Genomic DNA, 23,935 nt, shown 5'->3' with positions numbered 1-23,935 from the left:
TAGCTTTTTCATCAAAAAAATGCAAAACATTTGAAGGCAAATTTAAAAGAATCGGACTTACCCTCTATTGTTTTAAAGCCGATGGCACCGCCGATAGTATAAATAAGAAGCACAATAGTTAGAAAACAATGAGTGAACCATTTCTTGCTCAAAACCTTCACTTTGTTGTAGAGCCAAAGAGCGAACTTTTCCCCGAAGCCCAAGCTGGTCTTTGCAGTGCTTAAGCCCAAGTCCCTCCACTGGTTTATGTGATCGAACATGAACTGCGAAGTCTTCCGGCCGTTGGACGGGCCCAAGGCCTCCGCAGGGACACTCAAAAGTACTTTGGGGCTGTTTTGGGACGCTTGCGGGGGCGGAATGATCAACGTGGGTCTGGCGAAACCAACTTTCTTCTCCACACTGGGTGTTCCCGGTGTTTTCGCTTCTATCGACGTTGACGTCACAGGCACAGCGTTATTACTTTCCATTGTATAAACAGTTTATCCAAGCGTTTCGGTAATTATTATTTAAATCAATCGGGACGTCGTCCTTTCTTTATTTTTGGAACGGAGCGCATCACACGCTTGGTAGTGACCGCACTTTCAAGACTGGACCGTCGTTAACGCGTGCTTTTTCCCAAATATTTGTAAACAAGTTATTAATATTGCTTTTCTGGAAAAGTGGCTCGGCGTCTCTGACTCAATCGTTTCGCTAAGGGCACTTGGATGCCACCCAAATCCATATACCAGTCGAAGCGCAAGTACAATTTTACCAAAAAAAAACTTATAATCACCTACAAGCTTTATGGACGATAAAATTCAGCAGCTAGTGAATAAATGTATGGACCGAAAAACTATGCGCTTCGCATGTGCGTTTGTTGCCTGCAATGAGTAGTTTTCAAGCTGCTAAGGAGCGCCACATTTGAACCCATAATAATGAAGACATCGTCGGTTAAAGCCCAAAAATGCTCAGCATCTCAAGAGCATATCGAGTTTTCCACTAAGCTTCTGTGCAGTGAAAATTGCGAACTCCCTTGCGCTTTTTCAGCTGCTTTTCCAAACTCCCTGTACGCTTAAAGTCGCGTTCGAGAATTCCGCGAATCCTGACAAATTCTGGCGAGTGGGCGATTTTCAGAGCATTAGAAGCGAAAATATCCCACTACTCAGACAATATTTAGTGTTCATTAGGGAGAACGACGAACCGTTTGGCTGCTGAAAGGCTTTGAGGATTTTTGCCGAGCGATTAGCCGAGATTTATGGTGACTACTTTTTAAAATAAACGCAAAAAATGAATTTTTCAAAGCATCTCTCAGAATCAAAATAGGTTGTTTGGCAACCAACTGGAAATGCCGATGAAGAAAACCACCGAAAATCACAATACAAATAAATATTTATTACCTTATAACACTACTGAATCGTTCAGTCACGCTATAGACAAATCACTATAAACGTACACAGTTAATAAATTCCATTAAAATACAAAAATGAAACAGTTTAGTTTGGATAAATGAACAGAACCAGAGCAGCGCCTTGTGCAGACAAAAATATTAATTCAGATGTACATGTTAAACACAGTATCAGCTGACATAAATCTCGATACTCTGTATAGTTTAGGAATACGATTAGATTACGATTCTATACAAATTATCTGCGTGTTGACAGAGAATTACAACAAAAATTAATATTTATGTATATACAATAAAAAGCCGTCCCCGTGTGTAACAGCTTTTTCCGGCCGGTCATAATTATCGAGCAGCAGAACAATTAAAAACTTAATATAGATGTGGCTTTGCCCAGGATGCTGAAATATTTGGTAAGAATATTAATAACTAACTAAAGTAAAAAAGACGCTTTCTAAGTTCCTGATGGTATACAGAAGATCACCACCGCAAGACTCTCCATAGGCAATAATAAACAATGTTAACGTATCAAAACTACTGGGAACAATCAGACTAAACGACAAATACTTGGTAAGAAGGAAGTAGAGTATACGGCGACCCATTTAGGCCCACCTACAAAGCCAGTGTTATATCAGTCTTCCACATCACATCACTTGCACCAAGCACTTGCTATTCAGTAGCTGAAACTTCACTTTTTACCACTCGGCTTCGCCATTGGCCTTTTGGAAGACAAAGTCTATTCCGCTCAGATTCATAATGCCGTCTTTCAAGTAAAACTTCCATTTGTTTCGATTACGAATTATTTTGTCATATTGACAAACCACAATGTTGTCCGTATCGAAGAGATCTGTGGGGTCATCATCAGACACATCATCCTCCGAATTGAGCGGCTCTTCCTCATCGGCTTCATCTTCAATTTCCTGATCTTCTTCATCCTTGTCGTCGTCCAAATCGTCTTCATCGTTATCATCATCCGAGCCATCCGAAGCCTCATCTGAGGTATCCATAGAACCATCCACTTGTGTTATTACCGGCTTTGCCTTCTTCTTTTTCTTTGATTTGCCTGCAAAAACAATAAATTAATTAGTCTTCTCCACAAGCAACTTGGGCAAACATATACCATAGTGATGAGCTTCGTTATTTATTATGTACATAATACGGTACCTTTTTTCGCAGATTTTCCAGACCTGGACATGCAGATCTCAATTTCAAATTGATCGTCTGAATCACTCGCCGCCCCGTCAGTCTGCACAACGTTCTTATTTATAACATTCACGGACTGTTGTTGGCTGCTAAAGGCGGCATTTACGTGTTGCTGTAACAGCGAGGAAGCGATGGCCGGCGGAAGGCCCATAGTTGCGGTTATAACTGGACCTGTGAGGACTTTCTGTAGCTGGTTTCCTTGCAAAGCGGTCGCTGGAACCTGCAAAAGACCATATTTCTCTTCGTTTTTGTGACCAGTGCTCTTAGAAGTTAGTTATATGGTTGTGTTAGTTTTCCTTCTTTTCAACAAGATTGCTCCTCACGATGTTATTGAAATGAACAACTAGAAAACACATTAGATTTTGCCATTTGGAAGCCCTGGGTTTAATCAGAACGATTCACAGCCCAATTCGTTTTTATGCGGATTTTGCTGTTTATTTCATTGCATAGCAAGTGGATTATTTCGATTATACAGTTTTCTAATTAAAACGAAAAAATATCCAATTAGAGTAGAAAATAATAATCGATAAAGAATATGTGAGTAGCAAGGAAACATTCACATCAGTTTCTACTGCTTAAGTGGAATATTTCGTAAGCAGCTATGGTTCAAACCTCAAGGGCCTGATAGAATCAGCCTATTTATAAACACGTAATCTTAGAAAAGATAACAACCGGTTTTAAACCAAAACCATCTGTAACTATGCATGTGGTGTATATTCGATGAATCAATGAGGTTTTATGCAATTATGATAATGGCAAGCTTATTCAGTTTCAAGGTCTTCCACAGAAACTTTTCTAACCCCGTTAGTGGTTTTTCCAACTTAACAAACCTCGATAGTTAGATTCTAACGAGTTTTACCTGTATTGTCAGCACTCTCTGGCCTTCAGTTCCTGGTTGATGCGGCAAAGTGATCTGAATGGGAACCATCTTAGTCTCGATAATAGATTGAATAGGTGCAGTAGGTCGAGGCTGGGACTGCTGAGCTTGCAGCGCTGGAGGTATGACTGGCTTGGAAAAGCCATTGGAAATCTCTTGCTTCTTGAGCTTCTCATCCACATCATTCTGGACCGCTTTACTGGCCATCAGTTTGGCTTCCCACGTTTGTTTCAGTTCGACCAAGACTTGCTCGTCCACCCCGTCCTCAGCAAAAGAATCCCTCACCCCGGACAGCACATCTTCCATAATGTCCTGATAGATCCTCAACACCGACGTCTTGCACAGTGAGGTTGCCATAATTTTTATGGATAATACTACAGAACAGTGCACTGGCCCTTAGTGGGGCATTAATTAGTGAAATTTGCAACTTCTACAAGCAGCAAACGAGAAATAAATGGATAAAATGTTCCCCGTTTTGTTCTCGATGACAAGTGTAGACAATTAAATAGGGTTATGAGCGGAAGTTGGCTTCTCTGGTGCCGAGTTTCGTTCATCCGCTGTAGGTGGGGTATCCAAGTGTAGTAGGCAATCAGTTATACAATAAAGTGTGTTTGTGCAGGCGTTTAAGATTTTGTTTCTTGTTAGTTACCTATTCTAATGTTATAAAAATATATGATAAAACTGAACGCTTGAGTTCCCATTGCGAGATAAAGCTTTATAATGTTTATTTGCTTTTCCATGTAAAGCTTCTTAAAGAAATATTTCTAGTTTTCACGCTAAATGCGGTAATGCAAGATTAGTGCTAATTCTTAAAACCGCTCTTAGTTGGCTCATTGTAAGAGAACCGGATGAACTGTAAAGTTCTAGTTTTCATTTAGGGATAGAGCTTTGAAATTATTAGGTAAAACATAAATCTATAAATGTGTCTAGTTTTCACGCAAAGTGCAAAAATTCTGAAAAGTGCGGGTTTTGAACAACGCTGTTAGTCTTTGGCTCATTTTTAGAGAACCGGTTGAGCTGTAAAGATCTAGTTAGAATATGCGAATAGAGAGTTAAATTGCGCCTTTCTTTGCTTCAAATATCATTCTAGAAATGCTTCAAGTTTTCACGCAAATTGCGAATATGTAAAATTGACGCGAAGCTTGAAAACTGGTCTTAGACTTTGGCTCATATTTAGAGAAGCGGTTGAGCTGTAAAGCTTCAGTTGCTATTGGCGGATAGACCTTTAAAATGAGTACTTTCTTATATAAAGCATCAATTTAGAATTGTTTCCAGTTTTCGCGCAAAACCTTAAAATTCGAAAATTAAAAATTAACGCGGGTTTGAAAACGGCTCGTATTCTTTGACTCATATTTATAGAACCGGTTGAGCTGTAAAGTTCCAGTTATCACTGCCGGCTAGAGCACTAAAGTGCGATTTTTTTAAAATTAAACATCAATTTAGAAATATTTCTAGTTTTCAGGCAAAGTATGGAAATTCAATTTAAATGCAAATTTTTAAAACTGCTCTTACTCATTGTCCCATTGTTAGAGACCCGGTTGAGCGGTAAAGTTCTAGTTGTCATCTAGGGATAGAGCCTTAAAATGCGCTGTTTTTAGCGCAAAAATTTTAAAGAATGTACATAAACCGGTCGCAACTTCGAAATTCTGGACTCATTTTAACGATTTTTTTCGCCCATTGCGATTTATCGCCCAACTTGGCAGCACTGGTGGTGGTATATATTTGATGCCCCCTTACTTCAGACCTGTTGAGACAGATAAGCCTTGTTCAATGCTTCAGACCTATTAATATTTCGCGTATTGTGGTGACAATCGCTGTCACGTGTATACGACGATTGAGGCCTTTGTTTACAAATATAGAAAATATATTTCATAACATCAAATTATTCAGAATCGGGGCCAAATATTTGTTCTGATCTTTAACTTCCCAAACTCAACTAAATCGACATGAATTTCTTACGAAATGTGCGTAGTTCTCTATCCGGTTGGTTTCCTCAAAGGGACGCTATCATGGAAACCCCAACAGGCTTAGGGGACATTTACTTTGAATTGATAGTAAAAACGCTGTCCTGGAACACCCGCTATACACTGCACACGCTCGTCTTCTGGCTGGAATTCCACATGTAAGTCAACTCGAATAATTGCTAATTGTTAGTTAATGGATCCTCAAAAGCCCATTTGCTTGCATTCCAAATGTTTCAAATGCTGAAAACTGCCAATAGTTTGATTATAAATAAACCATACAGCATTAAATGGCAAGCCAAGCACAGGCTCAAGTCCTGGCCATTTTGTTTCATGTGAAATTGAAGAGTCATTGTTTCCCTAAAAGCCTGGAAGGGGCCTTTGAGTTAACCAAGCTGGAACCCTGCAGATAATTGCGATTTATTTGCGCAAAAACGAGTTTTATGCGTCTGGCCTGATGACTTTGCTTCTAGTGCTGCATTTTGCCCATTTTCCAATTAGTTAGTTGGAGTCTAGTGTTGGATATCTTACACTTTTTAATTCGCAAATACGCAGTTTTTTTATGGCTCTGCTAAAACAGTACAAGATAGATGGAATATTTAAGTGTTCAAATTCAAAAATATAATTACTAAGCCCCCATTGGATTATTCAGGCAGGGAGAGCGTGTCTTGTTATTCTTCAGTGGGGTGAAAATTAGGGGGAAAGTATCCCAACCCACCCCAAAATCGACGGCATTAACATGCCGACTTAACACCGATGACGCATCTATAAATATTAGCAAAATGTGTGTCTTCAACCATTATTCCTGAATTAGTTCCACCCGTTTTCCAGTCAGGAATTTAAAATTCCGCAGGCCAAACCAAAATCTTATTGCTCATTCGATTTTACCCATTTACTGATCAAACTAAACCGATTAGATCGAGCCGAGATAAAGAGGAGCAAAGAGCAAATTAATTATTTCCAACAATTGAATCGACAGGATCAGGAAATGTTCGATTTGTGCCAGCTCTACAAGCCTTTTTTGGCTGCTGGTGCCTTTTTTTGCAGCTGCCGATTATACAAACCCCCTTTTTCAACCACCCGCCAGATAATAGACGTCTCACGCTAGCCGGATGGTGCTTTATCTACCTGCATCTTGCCGCTTTCTTATAACCGTTCTAAAAATTCTTTAAACAGGTGGAGATTTTAAAAAGCCCAAATGGGATTAAATAAAAAAAAACTGCATGCATACAGGGACTCAAATTGTTGTTGTTTTCAGATTGATGTTACTTAAAGCTTTCAACACTCTTGGGTGTTTCTTTTTCGTCCTGATGGTGTTTTTTATTGTCGACTTCCTATACAGACCCGTTTTTGCGGCGCAATACACCGGCCAATATTCAGACGATTTAAAAAGGCTGAAACGGTGTTGCATGAGTGGGTTTGGAAGCATGAGACATAAAGCAGCAATCCTGGTAAGTATGCAGGACAACTGAAACTTGGCTTGACCGGCTGTTTTATCCAACTATTTTTTCCAGTTTTACCCAGTGATTAGTGGGCTCCTGTGGGGGTTGGCAGTCATTTCGACGAAAGTGTCAGGCCTGGCTCTGTCTCTAGGATTCATTCTTTGCATATACACTTTGCCCCTGCTGGTGAAGAGGCTTCCAAAAACCGTTTACGACTATCTGGAAAGTTGTTACAGGAGTTTAGGAGCATCGACTTGTAAGTGACCTGTTTTTTTGTTCTATAAACTAGTCTTCCTATCAATTCTCCAGAAATTCTGGCACTCTCCCTAGTAGTTTGTAGAGTTTTGGTTTAATTATGCTAAATTTTTCGTTGATTCTTAGCCGCCGTTGCTGAAGACGAGTTGTTTCCCTATTGGCTGAACAGTAAAGAGGACCCAGAGTTTGAGAGTTTGGGTGTTGAACAAACTGCAGGTATTTATATCGCTGTTTATTTTGTCAGTAGCAGCAAATTCCTGAATTCGAAGGCAACAACGAAGAATGGAAAAACCTAGAAAAACAACACTTTTCTGATAATCCTTCATTTGCAGATTTGTTCACGTCCTCAATGCCCTCGTATCTGGAAGTAGCAGAACCATCGCTGGTAATCCAAGAAGAGGACTTGATGCCGCATTCCTCAAAGTCGGGCATGTCGATCACCCCCGTTGAAATTTCAAGCGACTCTGATTCCGAAACAAAAGGCATCGAGTTTCAAAGCGAGCACTTCAGCTCCAGCTCATCGGAAGAAGATCAGTTTCTGGTACAAAACACAAGAACAAACCCTCTGGTCCAAAGAAGTGAAAGTGACTCGGACTATGATATTATAGATCCCGATGAGGTGTCGAGTTTAAATGCGTAAACCGATCCACTTTTATTGGAATCCTAGTCACTAACAGGATCTTCTTGAAACACAAGGTACCCAAGAACTAGCAATAGTTTTTTCTAGTAATTTAATTTCTGAGTTTGGAAGTGTTTTCAAATATTAACGCAAAGTTTGATCTTTTCAGGCGAGTGTGGTGCAAAGGGGATGCCGTTCACGGACAACTTTAGCCTATTTCCTAGTAATAATTCAACATAATACTTCACATTGTGCTTTTTTATCTCGCATTATCCTGCAAAAAAGGTGAAAACTATATGAAAATATTTATATCACTCCTTCAATGCAAAAAGTTGTTGGTACGATGATAAAAGTCCACCAGTCCCCAGTTAGTTTTAAGTTCAAAGGCTGTTATTTTCTGCTACTTAATTCTTAGGTCTAAGAGTCAGTGTAGTAGTTACCTTGTGTTTTAGGGCAGTAGGATAATGGAGCATAAGTATACGTAGATTAAGTAAAATGTATATTTTGAAAACGGCCCGTTTCTTAATATAATCATATCAAATATTTCCTAGTGTTTCTCTTAACTTGATCACTTCAATCACACTTTGTTTTCTCGGGTGTTTTGGTGAGAGACACTATTTCTTTTCTTCTGGGAAGAATCAGTTCAAATGCCTCTTTGAACGTTTTGCCTTCACTGACTCTGATTAGGATCTCGAAGACTGCCAAAGAATGGAACTTAATGGATAAACGTGTAATTTTGAACGAATCCTACCTTGATTTATTGTTAAGACCTTTCGTTGTTTCATCCAGAAATATTCTCCAATTGGAAGCTGACCATGTGCTATGCCCTCTTCTACAGCTTTATTGTAGCAGATGCCCTTAAAAAATCCATCTTAACGCGGGTTAAATTGCAATTCACTGCCGACTAACTTTATGCCCATTATGGTCCACTAAACCGCCAATTATATAAACTTTGTCGTCTTCCAGATTGTGTATAACGTTGTCGCTGTCGCTTGTTAAATAAACTAGCTTGTCCCTAGGGAAAATGTCCAAATAGTGGCTCTCGTGAAAGTGAATGTCCCAATGCTGGTATCCATTGTGCCTTTCCATTTCTTCCTTGCTGCGCCCCTTAAAGCTGCTTAGGTGAAGTTGCATGGGAGCGGACGCCCTCCGGTTTTCAGTATACACCCGTAAAATTTGCTTTACTGTCTTGGCCATATCCTAAAAACAGTCGATTGAAATTTAAATCAGGGGCTTGCCGATTAGGGCTCACCTTGTCAATCATTAAATCGTCGAAGCTCAAGTCAATGCACACTGCAGTTTGACAAGGACTAGCTTCCATCGTCTTCCTTTTCAGCTCCTTCCGGCTGGGGCCCAGATCGATGTTGTTGAGCTTGGCATGTTTGCGTTTCTCTTTGCTCTTCTGCTTCTCCTTGCTGCGTTTTTCTTTCTTCGCCTTCTGCCATTGCATGTACTTGTGGTACTTTTTCAACTGCCGTTTAGTCAGTTTTGATATCTCCACCCCATTGAACTTTTCATCACCGTGCTCTGTCGATATGGGGCTGTTTAGGGCTTCCGCGGACAAGCGTTCTGATTGGCCCAAATTGCTCTCTATTCGTTCACTGGTTGCATCTGGTAGAGTTTCCATTGAATTTGTAGAATTTTCGGTCATTTTTAAGGCGAGAAACCACGAGTTTTCTGCACCAGCAGATTTTTAGGTTACTAGTTTATAACCTTAAAAGTCATTCGCCATTCAGTCTGTCAGGTTTGTCTATGCAGATACAAGTTGTCATTCGGGTTTTCAGGGCTTAAAAAATTAGTTGTACAAAAAAAACAAAAAATTAATACTTTAATTTATAATAAAACGTTGCTGAAAAACTATATACATGAAAATTAGATGTCTAAAGCACCATAAGCCTAGGAGCAATATTCATAGACATCAGCTCCTGGAACAGCAGCTTGGCCGCATAAGGTAAACGAACTTGCGAGATTTGGGTCTTATTCTTGCAGCCCTTGCACTCGAATGTGTTGTTCCGCATATTGGCAATAGCGATCAGGCCGCAGAAGTTGCAAATGTGCACCCGATAGGGATCGGACACCTCGAATAATCGTTCCCGCAGGAACTGAGCGGCACCATGGGATATTTGGCAATCTCGTTCCATTTCTCCGAAACGCAGGCCTCCGTCTCTCGCCCTACCCTCCATGGGTTGTCGCACGAGAATCTGCACTGGGCCTCTGGCTCTGGAGTGAATTTTGTCGTCCACCATGTGCTTCAGACGTTGGTAGTATGTGGGGCCCAAGAAAATTTGGGCATTGATCTTCCTTCCCGTGTGCCCGTTAAACATCACCTGAGAAAGCCAGCAGTTAAATAAGAAAAGCCTGAATTATCACCCAAAAACTCACCTCGTTGCCTCTGAGTTGGTATCCATACTCTTGCAAAAGAGTGGAGATTTTCTGCACGTTTACCGCGTCATTAAACGGGGTGGCGTCACCAATTTCCCCCTTGTTTGAGGAGACCTTCCCTTGAAGACACTCGATCAAATGGCCAATTGTCATACGCGACGGGATGGCATGGGGGTTGATGATGATGTCCGGCGTGATTCCTTCGCATGTGAAAGGCATGTCCTAGACAACTCTCAATTAACCACATATTTCCTAATTACTGGAGTATTCACGTACCTCCTGCCGATACTGAATGCCGCAGGTTCCTTTCTGTCCGTGCCGGGAGGCAAATTTGTCCCCGATTTGCGGGATTCTAACCGAGCGCACCCTGATTTTGCAGAACTTGTATCCCTCAGAATTTAACGTTAACATCACTTGGTCCACGACTCCCGTCTCACTGTTTCGTAGGAAGGTGGAAGCATCCCGCTTTGTCCATCTTTTAGTCACACCTTCCAGCTAGACAAACAAAAACTCAATCAAATATACAGCAACTAATCGCAAATTCGCCCTATTACTTCGTCGTCATTTTCAGGCAAAGTCATAGTTTTTCCTATAACAACATCATCTCCAGACACTCGAATTCCTGGCGATATGATGCCGTCATCATCCAATTTGTCGTAAAGAGCGTTTCGCATTCCTTGGCACGTTTGCCTAGTGGGTTTCTCGAATTGCTCTTCCTGATCGCCAATGCGCTTGGATTCGGCGTCTTTATACGAACGGTAAAACACTGATCTGCAGATTAAAGGTAGTTAAGAAAAACGCACAGAAAACGCGGTAAAACTTACCTAAAGAACCCGCGCTCCACAGCAGAAGCATTTAAAATAACGGAATCCTCCTGGTTATACCCTGTGTAGCAGGCAATGGCCACTATGCTGTTGATTCCAGCTGGCAACTCTCTAAATCGGAGGTATTCCATGGATCTAGTGGTAACCAGGGGCTTGTGAGGGTAATAAAGAACGTGAGCCAATGTGTCCATCCGCACGTGGAAGTTTGTGATATAAACGCCTGAAATTGCAAAATCCAGTTAAAACCTTTCCCCTACTTAGACTACTATAGTAACGCGTACCCATAGCCTGTTTGCCCATAGCACTTTGGTAGGTGTTCCTCGGACTTTGGTTGTGATCCGGGAAGGGAATAATGGACGCGCACACCCCTAAAATCATAGCGGTATGGATCTCACAATGCGTGTATGTGCTGCAGTAGGCGTAGTCCTTTTCCTGCCGCAAATCGTCTGGGGTGATGGCAATCATAACCGTTTCTTCCTCCAGAGTGTCTATGTATTCCACTACACCTGCAAAAAGCAATCGCCAATCAGCAACAACAAACAACCCATTAAACAAACTATTACCTGAGGCGACTAACATCTGCCAACCATAGTTATTGTACTCCCGCTCCTTCAAATTGTCTATGTGCTTCTTCTTAAGCAGCAGCTGACTATTTTCGACAATCAGCAGTGGTCTACAAATACGACCGGCGTCTGTATAAATTCGAATTTCCCTATCCCGAATATCTCGGATCATCGACACTTCGGAGACAATAATGTCCATTTGGCGCCTGAGTTTCCTCAACGTCGCCATAAGTTGTTCGGGATCGCGATGAATACCCACCTGTTGATAAACGTCCATTCATAGACCAAACGAATCGCAGATCTAATGGTTGCTTTACCCAACATCCGTTGACGAATATCTTCGTGGCATTTGCTATAGCCGACGGCGCAATTTCTTCCAAGTTCTCCATGGACCATTCTTCCAAAAACTCCAGAATGGGGGACGGTTGAGATCCGACAGATATGTAGGCCATGAGAGCCAGATTTTTTACAAGACCTGGAAATAATGATTTCGTGAACATTTGAAACCCGTAAGTGCAATTAAAAGCTCCTCTAATTTATGAGAGCCTCCATGTCTAACAGTAAAGCATAACTCCCTCACATACCTACAGCGGCGCCCTCAGGGGTTTCAGCTGGGCAAATCATGCCCCAAAGAGTGTTGTGGAGCTGACGCGGTTTAGCTAGCTTGCCATCCCTACCAATGGGCGAGTTTACTCGCCTTAAGTGAGACAGTGTTGAGGCAAACGTCAGGCGATTCAATACCTGCGCAGCCAAAAAATACAGATGGAATAGTACTTAAACTGGCAACAATTTGGGCTCACCTGAGATACGCCTGCCCGAGCCTGATGCGCCTTCTTCTGGTCGCCCCAGTTTCCAGTGGCCAGTGAATACCTCAACCCATCGGTGATCAATTTGGTTTTAATGGCCAGATCCAAATTGAAGTCCTTTCCTCTATCAATGAACTTCTGTGCATACATTCGGACTTCCTTCATTAAATTCTTGAACAGTCTAAAATACCGCCGGCTAGAATCACGTAAATTCTCCAATTGCAATAACGCACCCTCTGAACAGGAAGGCCAGCAGTGGACCTGCCAAATCCAGTCGTTTATTTCCATAGTGATCCCGGTCATCTAATTCTCGCCTTCCAAGTGCTGCTAACAGAAGTCGATGCACCATATACCTAGACAAAGCATTTAATCTTAACTGCTTGATTGGTAAGAGAACGGGGAACTTACCCCAAGAAATATGCCTTTTTAGTTTCGCAAAAATCAGAAACACCCACATGAGGTAACATTTCCTTTTGCAGAATTTCCCTTGCATACTTAATACGCCGTTCCTTTGTTACTCCCGGTCTGGCGCCTCTGGCTCCAATAAAATTCAGCGCAACATTTTGCTCTTGGATTACGAAGGCCTCGTCCAGAGAGGGTTTGACCATTTCCATCATTTCCGGGTCCTCAAAGTCGTAGATGATGTGCTCCAAAATATCGCGGTCGGCCACAAAGCCCAAAGCGCGGAAAACTATCATTATAGGGATTTCCTGCTTGATGTATGGCAGGATGGCGATGATTCTTTGGCCGATAGCTGCTTTTTTAATCGCCTGCCCGCCTCTGGCCATCATATTGACCCAGAGCGTCGATGTAGGGCGGGAACTGTGCTCTAAGCAAGATCTTATTTCAGACTTGTAGGCATACTTTCCATCTTTCATGGAAAATACATATACCGTGTTCGTGGCCATTTTCTCTTGAGCAATTAACACTTTCTCAGAGCCGTTAATAATGAAATAACCCCCTGGATCCAACGGGCACTCATTCAACTCAGTCAAATCTCGATCAGTGAGTCCGCTAAGTAAGCAATATGTTGAGCGCAACATAATTGGGATTTTTCCGATAAAGGTTTTTTGATGCTGGGTCTCGACCGGGTCTTCGCCCTCCTTGATGATAGTCTTAGTGATATCGACATACAGCGGAGCAGAATAAGTCAGGTTTCTCAGCCGAGCTTCATTAGGCATCATCGGCGACGGGGCACCATCTTTCTCCCAATGCGTGGGTTTGGACAAATAAATCTGTTCGAATTTCAGTAAAAATCTGGGCGGCACTTCGATTTCTCCAGTTGTGTGCTGAGCCTCGGCCTGCAGCTCGATGGCGGGCGAATCTTCAACAATCCTCTGCACAGACATTTGGATGAATTCATCAAAACTGTCCAACTGCTGCCGCACCAGGCCCTTTTCATCGAAGTATGCGTTGATGACAATCCAGCACGCTTCTTGCCAGAGTTCGGAGCTGATTTCTTCAGTCTCCTCATCGTCAAATTGATCTGGAAACACAATTTTTTTGGTTAAATGAAACGGACAAAAACATATAGGAAGGACAATGGTGGAGTCTGTTCTCTCCCACGGAAGGAAGGTATTCCGTAGGTAGAAATGGACAAGTATCTGCGAGGAAGAAATATCACATATATAATATAAATTGCCAAGAATCAGAAATGAGGACTAAGACAGGCAGCAGATGCAGATGAAACAGTTCTAGAAAGGATAGGATTAAGATGGTTTGAACTGGAATGGATGGAATGAGGGCATGAAAGAAGCAATAAAAGCATGTGGTTTAGTTTGCCCGAACCGGGTTAAAATATTAGTTATCTTGAAATGTTTGGTTTTTGTAGGAAACCGGCCAATATTTCTCAAGTATGATTTCAATTCATACATGCGTTATTTAGTGCTCTATTCAGTGGTACAGATGACCCGCTAGCTCAATTTGTTGGAGAGAAATGGGCAAAAAGCATGAAGTTTTGACCTAACATTGCACGTTTTTGTGTAATTTGCAAACTTTGTTTTTTGTGGTAAACCTACCACTATGTCCTAACTGAAGCGGAATATACGTGTTTCATAAGATAGAAGCGTTATTTCGAATAAGTTGGCTTCTAATGTGACCAGAAGCGTTGAATAAAACTACAGGTGTTTATCAATAATAACGTAATTTTTATGAAGAACGTTAGCAAAGTCCTAGCAGAGGAAATTGTGAAAGCCTTACCATAATCCTGTTCGTACATGGACATACTGATTTAAATTTTGCAATATTCCACTGTACTCTGGCTTATATTTATTTACTAAACTTGCTGAGATCGACTGATTGAACTAAACAATCAGTCAAGTGAGCTTCGTATGTCAAATGTCAAAGCAACGCATGTGACCAACAAACTGGCTAGGGACTTAAACTGCCTTAACTGACAAGGAGAGATATATGGTGGCGGTCTGGATATATGAAAGCAATAGGCAGAGGCTGCTAGAAAAAAATGGAAATGATTGAAAAATAGTGCGAAAATTGCGCTGATTTGATTGGAAAGATTAGTAAAGTTATAGCACGTTTAATGAGGGGAGGAAAAATTATTTACCCTTAGATGATTAATGGCGTGTGGCTAGACTGAGTGAGCACATCGAACAAGTGCCAGTGACAAATTTGACATTATCTAGTAGCAAAAAGTGTCGTTTAGTTCTCGTGTCGCTGGCGCCACCGATTCTAACTGTAATGGTGGATTTACAAGGTTGGCTTGTGTGTTTTTTTCAGTTCAAGGAAACTAAGGTTGAGTTCGTTAGCAATTGAGGAAAATTGTGAAAGGAAATTCGAAATAATCCGCCGATGAAGTATCGTCAGAGGCAGTCCAACGGAATATCAGGACAGGGACATCCGAAACGTTCGCGAATTTCGAAAAGCCCGCCCGCGAATCGTGTTATGGCCGGTAAGTTGTGTTGCAACACCACCGTTTTTCGCCAACTGTGACCTCGATAAGGGGAAATGTGAAAAAAGGTCGTGCAAAATCCAAAAATTGTACATGATGGAAGGTAATTTGTCTGTTTGTGAAGAGTAATCGTCCTTTCATGCTGCGTTACCATCCAAATGCGCACATTTTCAACCTCATTGGCCTTTAGTTTTTCCTAGTTTTTTTGCCGGATCCAGTTTGCCGTTTAGTGGTTATATTGTTTCTAGCAGTTTGATGAATTCTATTCGAAAACCCATAACAAACATTATGCAACGGGTTTCTCATGGTTTGTTCTTTGGTGAACAGTTTTTGTAGTTGCATGGCATTTCGGCGTCATGCGTTGTTAGGGCACAAACATTTTATGCATGTCGATTGCCTGCTCTTTCCACGGCTCTGAATTTTTTCACCCCAACTATTCCCTACCATCTAACTTGATCCCGTCTCCCATGCATGAATATTGTTTGTAAGCATTTTGCTTACCAACTCCCAACTTACAGTGCATTTACACTTTCCTTATACATTTTCTAGATAACTTTTCAGCCTTCTTCTAATCAGTTCTAACCAAAATGTAACTGCAAATTCCACGTGGAAGTCAGTTACCCAACGTGAAAAACCCTCCTTTCTAATATACAGGGTGTTAAGCTTGAAACCGTCCAAAATTGATAAAGATTAAAGTAAATTAGCTGACGTTGTCAATGTCCAATGTCAATCCTGATCCTTATAAGGGCCGCAATGCCACTCTCTTATACACGAGCATAAAATGAGATGCACATTGTCCAGACGGTGACAGCACTAAAATCGCAAATGGAGTTTTGACGTTTATTGAAGTGGTTTGGCACTCTTTTTTTCAAGAAAAAATCGCGTGGTGTTGCTACAATTGTGTGAATTGGAGAGTAAATGGAAATACGGAAAAATAATTTGCTGCGACGCTCAAATCACGTCTGAAACAACGAAAGCTAAACGCATATTTTCTACTAAGGCTCAGAAACCCCAAAAAAGCGTTTCTCGGCACCAACACACAATATGAAGTACCGTTTGACCCAAAAACAATTGGATTTTAGTGAATACCCGTGATTAGTTCCAATAAATCCTTGAGAATGGACGCATGCAGTAGTTTCCAGGTTTATAGAAATGATTCAATGTAAAATTTCCTCTCATTTAAGCAAATGTGCGATTTTAAACAATTTTGAGTGTACCACCTATGAAACCCATAATCAACATTACATTTGCAAGTGAATTTCTGTGCCTGAAGAATCAGTGTTTTGCGAATTCTCATTTTAGTTCATTTTGCAATGTACTTTTGCAGGAGGCAATGGAGAAACCCAGTGGTGCTTCTCGCAAGTTAAGGGAACTCTGGACGATGACGTGACTGAAGCTGATATTATATCGTGTGTAGAATTTAATCATGATGGTGAATTGTTGGCGACCGGCGATAAAGGGGGACGGGTTGTAATTTTCCAAAGAGACCCCATAAGTAAGGCGGCTTTGCCAAGACGCGGCGAGTACAATGTCTACTCCACCTTTCAGGTGTGATTTGATTAATCCGCCCGCAAAGCTCGATTGCTATTTATTGTTTTATTAGAGCCACGAGCCCGAATTTGACTACCTCAAGAGTTTGGAAATTGAGGAAAAAATCAACAAAATTCGATGGTTGAAGCGAAGAAACCCTGCACATTTCCTGCTTTCAACCAATGATAAAACAATAAAGTTATGGAAGGTCTCTGAACGAGACAAAAAGGTTGAAGGCTACAATACGCGATCAGATAATGGTAAAAAAATCGGCTTTGACCAGGAATTGGTATCATTTTGTTGATTTTCTAGGTTCCCTAATTGATCCGGCATCAGTTAGCTCACTTCGCGTGCCTATAATAAAACCCATGGAACTAATGGTGGAGGCATCGCCCCGGAGGATTTTTGCCAATGCCCACACTTACCACATTAATTCCATTTCGGTCAATTCCGACCAGGAGACTTACCTTTCAGCAGACGACTTGCGCATCAATCTCTGGCACTTGGAGATTACTGATCAAAGTTTTAATATTGTCGATATCAAACCAGCCAATATGGAAGAACTGACTGAAGTTATTACAGCTGCCGAATTTCATCCGGTTGAGTGCAACTTGTTTGTCTATAGTAGTAGTAAAGGGACTATTAGGTAAGCGACGATTCAAGCGCTTTCGCTTATAATTCATTGCCCTTTCCTGTTGCAGATTATGTGATATGCGTGCTGCGGCGCTTTGTGATCGCCATGCCAAGTTGTTTGAGGAACCAGAAGATCCGACGAATCGCAGTTTCTTTTCTGAAATTATATCTAGTATAAGCGACGTTAAATTGTCGAATAATGGCAGGTACATGATTTCTAGGGACTATCTCTCAGTGAAAGTGTGGGATTTGCATATGGAGTCAAAACCTATTGAAACTTACCCGGTAAGTTAAAAATTTCCCATTCAAAGTGTTTCAGAAGCTTGATTTGACTGACATTCAATGTGGTTTCTGCAGGTTCATGAATACTTGCGAGCAAAACTCTGTTCGCTGTACGAGAACGATTGTATATTTGACAAATTCGAATGTTGCTGGAACGGCAACGACACGGCCGTCATGACTAGTTCCTACAACAATTTCTTCCGCATATTCGACAGGACAACAAAACGCGACGTGACTTTAGAAGCGTCCAGAGACATCGCAAAGCCGAAGACGCTGCTAATGCCGCGTAAGGTATGCTCGCAAGGTAAACGGAAAAAGAACGAGATTAGTGTTGATTGTCTGGACTTTAACAAAAAAATCCTTCACACCGCGTGGCATCCCCTAGAAAATATAATTGCTGTAGCCGCGACGAATAACTTGTTTTTGTTCCAGGACAAGTTTTAGTTTGGACAATTAATATTACAATTGTGTAGTGAATGTGGTCGATGGAAAACTCGTTCTGGGTCGTGGGTGAGAGAACCTGATTCTTATTTGTGTCGTAGAAAGACCGATATTGTGAGCTGGCTCCGATTGATAAAGTAATATGATTAACAACCAATTATTTACCCCGGTGTAGATGTAAAGTTGTATATTATTTTGTCAATACTAAATCAATAATTATAATTACTCTCGTCATATTAAGAATTTCAAGTGATTGCAAGCTCCCAATTTTAAGAGTTAGGAACATAAAAGCGGCCTTTAAACGTTCGGAAATTCGATGTTTTTCAGAGATTTGATGAAATGTTAGTATGGCTTTGTCGTTCCTGACTGTGGGCGCAACGTACCAGCAAAGCTCATTGCGTTCAGTATGGAAAGTCCACGATTTCCACATATTCGGCCCGAGGATTTGTTAAATTTTCTACTTTTTTCTATTAGCTCAAACAACTCGCAATCGAATGACAAAGTCGTACAGTTTTAAAAGATCAGCAGATTTTGATCATTTTGCTCATGCATACATACATATTTAGGCTAAGTTGCGTTATTGTTCGAGAATCGGTGGCAGTGTATCGGAATCCAGTGGAGATTCCAATGAATTTACGGCGATTGAGGTGAATGAAAAACGAGATATATATTTTTTCAAATCTCCAAATGAAGCGTTTGAAAATTGAATGCAGACGATATTCACTGGATTTCAATATGTAGCAACTTTAATTTGTGCCATACTCAAAAATAGTCTATACCTCTCATTCTCATTGTGCAAGAAATTGGCCTGAAAATTCAAGTTTAATGTAAAGCTTGCGGGTTTAAAAAACCAATTGATTAACTCTCGTTTCAGACGCAGGTTGTTTTGAGCCGGCAAATTCACTTTAGATATTTCATGTGACACGTCTGACTAAAACCACTTATATGAAAATTTCTCAGTGTTCTATAAGTTAATATCCGTGTCCGGAAAACATCGTTTCACCAAAATAAGGAGCAAATATTTTTTTATAACAATAAAATCGGAAATGCGCCTCCGGGACGACACTGCAATAGATTAATTATATCAATCCAGTCTATGGTCTTTTTAAACCATCGGCTTGTGTCGCCAAAACGAAGCAATTTTGTGGTTTTACCTTTATATTTAATCTAACGCATTTTAATCTCTCGACGTATTTCAGTTTTTAATTAAGCATTCATAACAAGTAAAGTGTGTTTTTGCGAGGAAGATAAAGTCTTTAACCGGATAGTTGAGAATAGTGATATTGGCAGTATTTTCTGATTAATGTTTCTACCGGACAGTACTTCTAATTGCATTAATTTGTCGCACTATTGGCATTGGTTTATTGAAAAAGCCCTTTTTTGTGCGGTATGATTGAACTTTTTTTTTGTATTTTATCAATCTAGAAACCAGCCATTTATTATCGGAAAAAACATTGATTGTCTTCAAAACTTTTTATTAGAGTAAGATTTCACTTTTCGTTTCGAAAACCTAATAAAACCCCTAATACACTGCCACATCATATGTAACTAATATTAATACTTAACAATGTATTATGTATTTTTAAGTATACCTTCCATTTTTTTGGACTTTGTTAAAATATAAGGCATCATTTCCCCTTTTTTGTTCTGCTGCACAAATTTTATTAAAGGCTGCAACTTTCTCACATAAATCTCAGAAATTGTACATACCTGAACTTGTTATAAATAAATAAAATGGTAATGTGATAAATCTAAAAAAATAAAGAGTTTATACAAGAAGCGATGAAGATTTTGATCTGCAACTTAATCTTCATTCAATTTCGTTTAAAAATGTTCTCCGTTCATCAGTGTAACTTATGGGATTGTGGTGGAAAGTTCTTATATGCGACTGATCGGAGTTGGTCGAAGAACATCAAACACAGCACTGTATGAGGACCGAGACGAAGATACATCGGCCCGATGCCTTTGAAGAACGCCGTTAGCCCTTCTGATTTGAAGATTTTTGATACGCAATCTAAGTAGCCGCTGTACAGGACTCCTTTACCTGATGCTTCAACAGCTGGAAGCGGATTGAAGATGAAATCAATTTATCTCACGATTGAGTAAACGGTGCTTACGCTGATTATACAGCCTGGTCATAATGAGATCAAACGGCGTCATCATGAAGCTGATTGCCGCCCCTCCAACCATGCTGCCCACAAAGGACTTTAGCAGCGGATTATTCGTAATTTGGTAATAATCCAGCCATTGTTTGGTGTATTCGAAGCACAGAATTTGTGAGGATCCGCCAACAAATGCCCGGGGAATTGTGGCTCCAGCTCCCCGAAACAGGCCCTTAATCTGGAAGGATTTCATCACTTTTAGCGCAGGCTTTTGGGGAATTGCCATTTTTTACCCCATTTGCTGTGTAAATATCCTTAAGGGCCTGGACACTACCAGTGAGTCGATGCTGATGCCCGACAGCAATGGAAGCGGCCGCTTGCGATTGCAGCTGGGTTTTCACTAGAAATAAGGGGCTGGCCAGGTAATGCCCCAAAACAGATCCCGCTCCGGTAATTAGCACACTTTTTGAGAACTTCATGTTGCCGTTCTGGTCTCTTAAGTAGCCTGCAGAGTCCGCAAAACCGTACACGCCTGCAATGTAATTGATTATTGAAATAAAGGGAAAATTTTCGCCGAATATTTGCTGTTTTATTAATCCCATTTACAATTAGAAATCAGTTTAGTTTTTGCGGTACTATTCTCAATATTTACTATTTATTTATCGTGAATATGCCAGTCATCTTATCACGCTAACGAATGTTTTTATATTAATCGGCTGAATAATTTCGTCATTCAAATGGCTTGTTGTTCTTACCCAATCTCGAGCCATTCATGACGAGCTGCACCCAAAGGGCGGGCGCTAAACCTTTCTGAAGGGCCAACAGGCCGTCGTTTTTCACTACGACAAATCCAGCGTGGAAAACGTTCTTGTAATGGACCGCATGCTGGCCTTTAGCCTTCAGTTCGCCTTGGAGTTGGAGGCGCGTCTTCAACACCTCCAGAGGGTTGGTGAAGATGCACGCTCCCATTGCGGCCACTCCGCCAAGAGCGAATTCCATCTAGAACAGGTTTTTTGTTATATTTATTGAAAAAATACCCAAATTACCTTAGAGCTGCTTCAATCCGCTTTGCTAAACTGATGGATGGTTTGTAGGGGTTTCCACATCCATTTAAATACGTCTTAGTGAAAAGCTACGAAAACAAACAGTGCATTTGTGGATTTTATCGCGGATGTTGAAACGACTTGATCGCTCTTACTGTAATGAGAATGAATGTGATTAAAGAAACCTTAGACGGGCATGCTTATCAACACCAATAATTGCTCAGATGGAATATACACAGTGTTTAAAAAAACTGTTAGGTCTTCAGCCAACTACGGTCTTATTTTGTTAAGAAAATGGTGTTTTTTGAGAAATTATCACCCTATTTATGAGCAATTTAAACAAACTTATCAGTTGGTAGCAAGAGCGTTTACACAAGATTTACAATCATTGGCAGCATTACCTTATTCAAATTAAAGAAAAAATTATACAAGTTAAATAGGTCGTCGTGTTACGCTGTAGCTAGTCATTGTAATTTTACTTTTGTGCATTTAACACAAAAAATACGCTAGTTGTTCACTTGTAATATTTACATAAACTCGTCCATTCAAATGGACGCAAGAGGAAATCAATAAGAAAAGAAAAGAAGCTGTTTTTTCAGCAAAACTGCTGAAATTGGGGCCCACTTCTAGGTTAATTCGCACAAGGTCGATTTTGTGTTGCTTGCGCGATTATATTATTACGTAATCATACCTTATTTCACTTGTTCATTGCTTTTGCTCCAATTCGACGTAAAATTCAACTAACACATTTAACTTTTGAAGCCTTTTAAGTTAAACTGTATATATTTAAATGCATTTTTAATCTCGTTGAATGGCATCAATTGATAAAGCAGTGATTTACAAATCTGAAGTACCTACTAATTAAGAATAGATAAAGTGATAATTAAGCAAGTTCCTTAGGAAATGAGGCGATTTTCCATACAGTATGAATAAATATTATGCAAGCAAACATTTTACATCGGCGTGGATACACATAAAAAAAACAAATACTCACTTTAAAATTTTATTCCAAAGCTATGTACACATTCAAAACTAAAATTATTCTGGAAGAAGAAGTTTAGTAAATTGGGAAATAACATTAGGATGCATTAAAAAAGTACGCCACTTTTAACGTGTTTTTTGGTCAATATCCACATATCCTAGAAAAAATTACACCATCAGAGTATCTCAATCTGGAAAAATGTATGACAACAAAGAGAACAGTGCATACAGTGCAACACACTATATCTAGCACAAAAGAACCTTTGCGGAACTTGCAAAAAACGACACTATACTTCAGCTCTTCTGGGTATATCTTCTAGAAACAATAAAAAATCGTTTTAGTCATAGGAATCAGTTGGGAATTAAATGTATTCAGCATTGAAAAATAGACAAACTATAAAAATATGCAAAATTCATTTTTGTCTTAAAAAAACGCAAAGTTCAAGACTAAAGTAAAAATGTATGGGTTTTCGCTTCAGCATCAACCCCTTTTGTCACTTTTTGGAACGGAAAAATTGGCACTTTTTTAATAAAAAACCGGCTGTTAGAAGCGCTTTGAAGGTGCTGATATCCCTAAAATACCTTAGATAAAACGGTTTCGGGCGTTGGTAAAAGGCAGCTTCTACGCAGTAGTTTAGCATACATTTCTGTTGCTAAATTGTATTTTTTGCGAAAACTAAAAAAAGCTGCGACCCAAAACAAACATCCGGCTCAATTTTCCTACAATTAAGCCTTTGATTGCCGCTAACATTGTGAGTTAGGCCAGAATCAATATTTAAACAAACGACTGCTAATAAAACTTCAGCAAACCAGCTTGTTCATTGGAAGGCCCATCGTAAAACCGACTTTAGAATGGATTTGATAAATACGCAATTAAAATTATTCTTACTCTCTTTCTCGCGTTCTTCCGCGCGGGCTTTCATCCTGGTGATAAAGGCGGCACCTTTGTTTTTCCTAAAGTTCTCATAGGGATCGTTCAAGTTGCACCCTACCCCTTTAAACTGATCCTGCCGATCCCGCACATCACCCCCGGATATCGGAGCGTCGATGCCTTGCTCGTTCGCCCCCAGCCCTTTTCCGCCCCATCCCATTTTGCGCAGCATTTCGTGGCCTTTATTGGAGGGATCCAGTTCTTGAGCCTCAGCTCGCAGGTAGGGCATGCTAAAATTTCACATTTCTGGCTTTGCTTTAAGTAGCGAAAAAAACACTTACTTGCCGAACCCTGGGGTTGGAGACATGGACCTTCTCAGTGGGGACTTTGATTTGGATCTCGACCTGGACACACTCCTACGTCGCTTTATCTCTCTGCTTTCCCTCAACTCTCTGCCCCGGCGCTTTCTAGGGCTCCGCGAGCGGCTTCGGGACTTCGATCTGGACCTTGATCGCGATCTTTTCTTCCTGCTACTTCTTCGGTGCGATGAAGGCGGCGGCGTGGGCGATTTGCTGCGGTACCGCCTTTTGGGCGGCGTCTCGTCCTTCTCCGGTTTCACTACTATCGGCGATGGGCTTCGCGACTTTTGTCTGATTCCGGCCTTTATCGCCTCATCTTTTTCTCTTTTGGCGTGATTTTTCGCCTTATAGTATTCGTATAAACCTAATTTTTCCCAGCCTTCACTGTGATTACATAATAATAAATAATATAATTCGGTAAGGTAAAGATAAGTTTTATATTGTTGAGGCGGATTCATCTTTTTACAAACTCCTTTTT

At 40.6% G+C, this 23,935-nt stretch overlaps 7 protein-coding genes across 11 annotated transcripts; 2 read left to right on the top strand and 5 right to left on the bottom strand.

The window, feature by feature from the left end:
- Positions 1-1,350: 1,350 nt before the first annotated feature.
- Positions 1,351-3,983, bottom strand: LOC125504028 (transcription initiation factor IIA subunit 1-like). Its single transcript, XM_048665314.1, has 3 exons — positions 3,441-3,983; positions 2,543-2,801; positions 1,351-2,441 (listed from the first exon to the last, which is right to left on the bottom strand). Exons 1-3 carry the CDS (start codon positions 3,813-3,815, stop codon positions 2,074-2,076), a joined length of 1,002 nt encoding a protein of 333 aa, XP_048521271.1. The 5' UTR covers positions 3,816-3,983; the 3' UTR covers positions 1,351-2,073.
- Positions 3,984-5,183: 1,200 nt separating this feature from the next.
- On the top strand, positions 5,184-8,280 carry LOC125504030. Its single transcript, XM_048665318.1, has 6 exons — positions 5,184-5,580; positions 6,678-6,870; positions 6,934-7,117; positions 7,243-7,332; positions 7,449-7,812; positions 7,905-8,280. Exons 1-5 carry the CDS (start codon positions 5,405-5,407, stop codon positions 7,754-7,756), a joined length of 951 nt encoding a protein of 316 aa, XP_048521275.1. The 5' UTR covers positions 5,184-5,404; the 3' UTR covers positions 7,757-7,812; positions 7,905-8,280.
- On the bottom strand, positions 8,222-9,477 carry LOC125504031 (tRNA methyltransferase 10 homolog A-like). The gene is made up of 4 exons (XM_048665319.1): positions 8,988-9,477; positions 8,645-8,935; positions 8,487-8,592; positions 8,222-8,433 (listed from the first exon to the last, which is right to left on the bottom strand). The coding sequence occupies exons 1-4, from the start codon at positions 9,384-9,386 to the stop codon at positions 8,309-8,311; spliced, it is 921 nt and encodes a 306-aa protein (XP_048521276.1). The 5' UTR covers positions 9,387-9,477; the 3' UTR covers positions 8,222-8,308.
- Positions 9,478-9,555: 78 nt separating this feature from the next.
- LOC109545413 (DNA-directed RNA polymerase II subunit RPB2) lies at positions 9,556-15,753 on the bottom strand. 2 transcript variants are annotated; one of them, XM_019916082.2, is made up of 13 exons: positions 15,732-15,753; positions 12,719-13,796; positions 12,544-12,663; positions 12,305-12,491; positions 12,089-12,245; positions 11,822-11,979; positions 11,505-11,763; positions 11,223-11,447; positions 10,942-11,161; positions 10,672-10,888; positions 10,394-10,612; positions 10,118-10,339; positions 9,556-10,062 (listed from the first exon to the last, which is right to left on the bottom strand). In XM_019916082.2, exons 1-13 carry the CDS (start codon positions 15,736-15,738, stop codon positions 9,616-9,618), a joined length of 3,516 nt encoding a protein of 1,171 aa, XP_019771641.1. In that variant the 5' UTR covers positions 15,739-15,753; the 3' UTR covers positions 9,556-9,615. The 2 variants fall into 2 exon arrangements, with proteins under 2 accessions (XP_019771641.1, XP_019771640.1); XM_019916081.2 differs by lacking the exon at positions 15,732-15,753 and adding an exon at positions 14,510-14,653.
- LOC125504029 (protein phosphatase PP2A 55 kDa regulatory subunit) lies at positions 14,969-19,880 on the top strand. 2 transcript variants are annotated; one of them, XM_048665317.1, is made up of 6 exons: positions 14,969-15,318; positions 16,543-16,763; positions 16,819-17,005; positions 17,058-17,391; positions 17,447-17,663; positions 17,736-19,880. In XM_048665317.1, the coding sequence occupies exons 1-6, from the start codon at positions 15,309-15,311 to the stop codon at positions 18,102-18,104; spliced, it is 1,338 nt and encodes a 445-aa protein (XP_048521274.1). In that variant the 5' UTR covers positions 14,969-15,308; the 3' UTR covers positions 18,105-19,880. The 2 variants fall into 2 exon arrangements, with proteins under 2 accessions (XP_048521274.1, XP_048521273.1); XM_048665316.1 differs by having other exon boundaries at positions 14,970-15,215.
- LOC109545418 (solute carrier family 25 member 35) lies at positions 19,560-22,045 on the bottom strand. 2 transcript variants are annotated; one of them, XM_019916091.2, is made up of 6 exons: positions 21,938-22,045; positions 21,250-21,335; positions 20,959-21,202; positions 20,497-20,735; positions 20,219-20,441; positions 19,560-20,160 (listed from the first exon to the last, which is right to left on the bottom strand). In XM_019916091.2, exons 3-6 carry the CDS (start codon positions 21,200-21,202, stop codon positions 19,946-19,948), a joined length of 921 nt encoding a protein of 306 aa, XP_019771650.1. In that variant the 5' UTR covers positions 21,250-21,335; positions 21,938-22,045; the 3' UTR covers positions 19,560-19,945. The 2 variants fall into 2 exon arrangements, with proteins under 2 accessions (XP_019771650.1, XP_019771649.1); XM_019916090.2 differs by lacking the exon at positions 21,938-22,045 and having other exon boundaries at positions 21,250-21,428.
- A 190-nt stretch (positions 22,046-22,235) lies between these two features.
- Positions 22,236-23,909, bottom strand: LOC125504032 (calcium homeostasis endoplasmic reticulum protein-like). 2 transcript variants are annotated; one of them, XM_048665322.1, is made up of 3 exons: positions 23,440-23,909; positions 23,117-23,388; positions 22,236-22,543 (listed from the first exon to the last, which is right to left on the bottom strand). In XM_048665322.1, the coding sequence occupies exons 1-3, from the start codon at positions 23,463-23,465 to the stop codon at positions 22,515-22,517; spliced, it is 327 nt and encodes a 108-aa protein (XP_048521279.1). In that variant the 5' UTR covers positions 23,466-23,909; the 3' UTR covers positions 22,236-22,514. The 2 variants fall into 2 exon arrangements, with proteins under 2 accessions (XP_048521279.1, XP_048521277.1); XM_048665320.1 differs by having other exon boundaries at positions 22,236-23,388.
- Positions 23,910-23,935: the final 26 nt, after the last annotated feature.

The sequence above is a fragment of the Dendroctonus ponderosae genome, unplaced genomic scaffold (assembly GCF_020466585.1).
Source record: "Dendroctonus ponderosae isolate FM_Combo_2020 unplaced genomic scaffold, Dpon_F_20191213v2 Dpon_F_20191213_301, whole genome shotgun sequence".
Taxonomy (NCBI): domain Eukaryota; kingdom Metazoa; phylum Arthropoda; class Insecta; order Coleoptera; family Curculionidae; genus Dendroctonus; species Dendroctonus ponderosae.
Note: the sequence above shows the minus strand (reverse complement) of the source record. Positions and strands in the feature narration are given on the sequence as shown.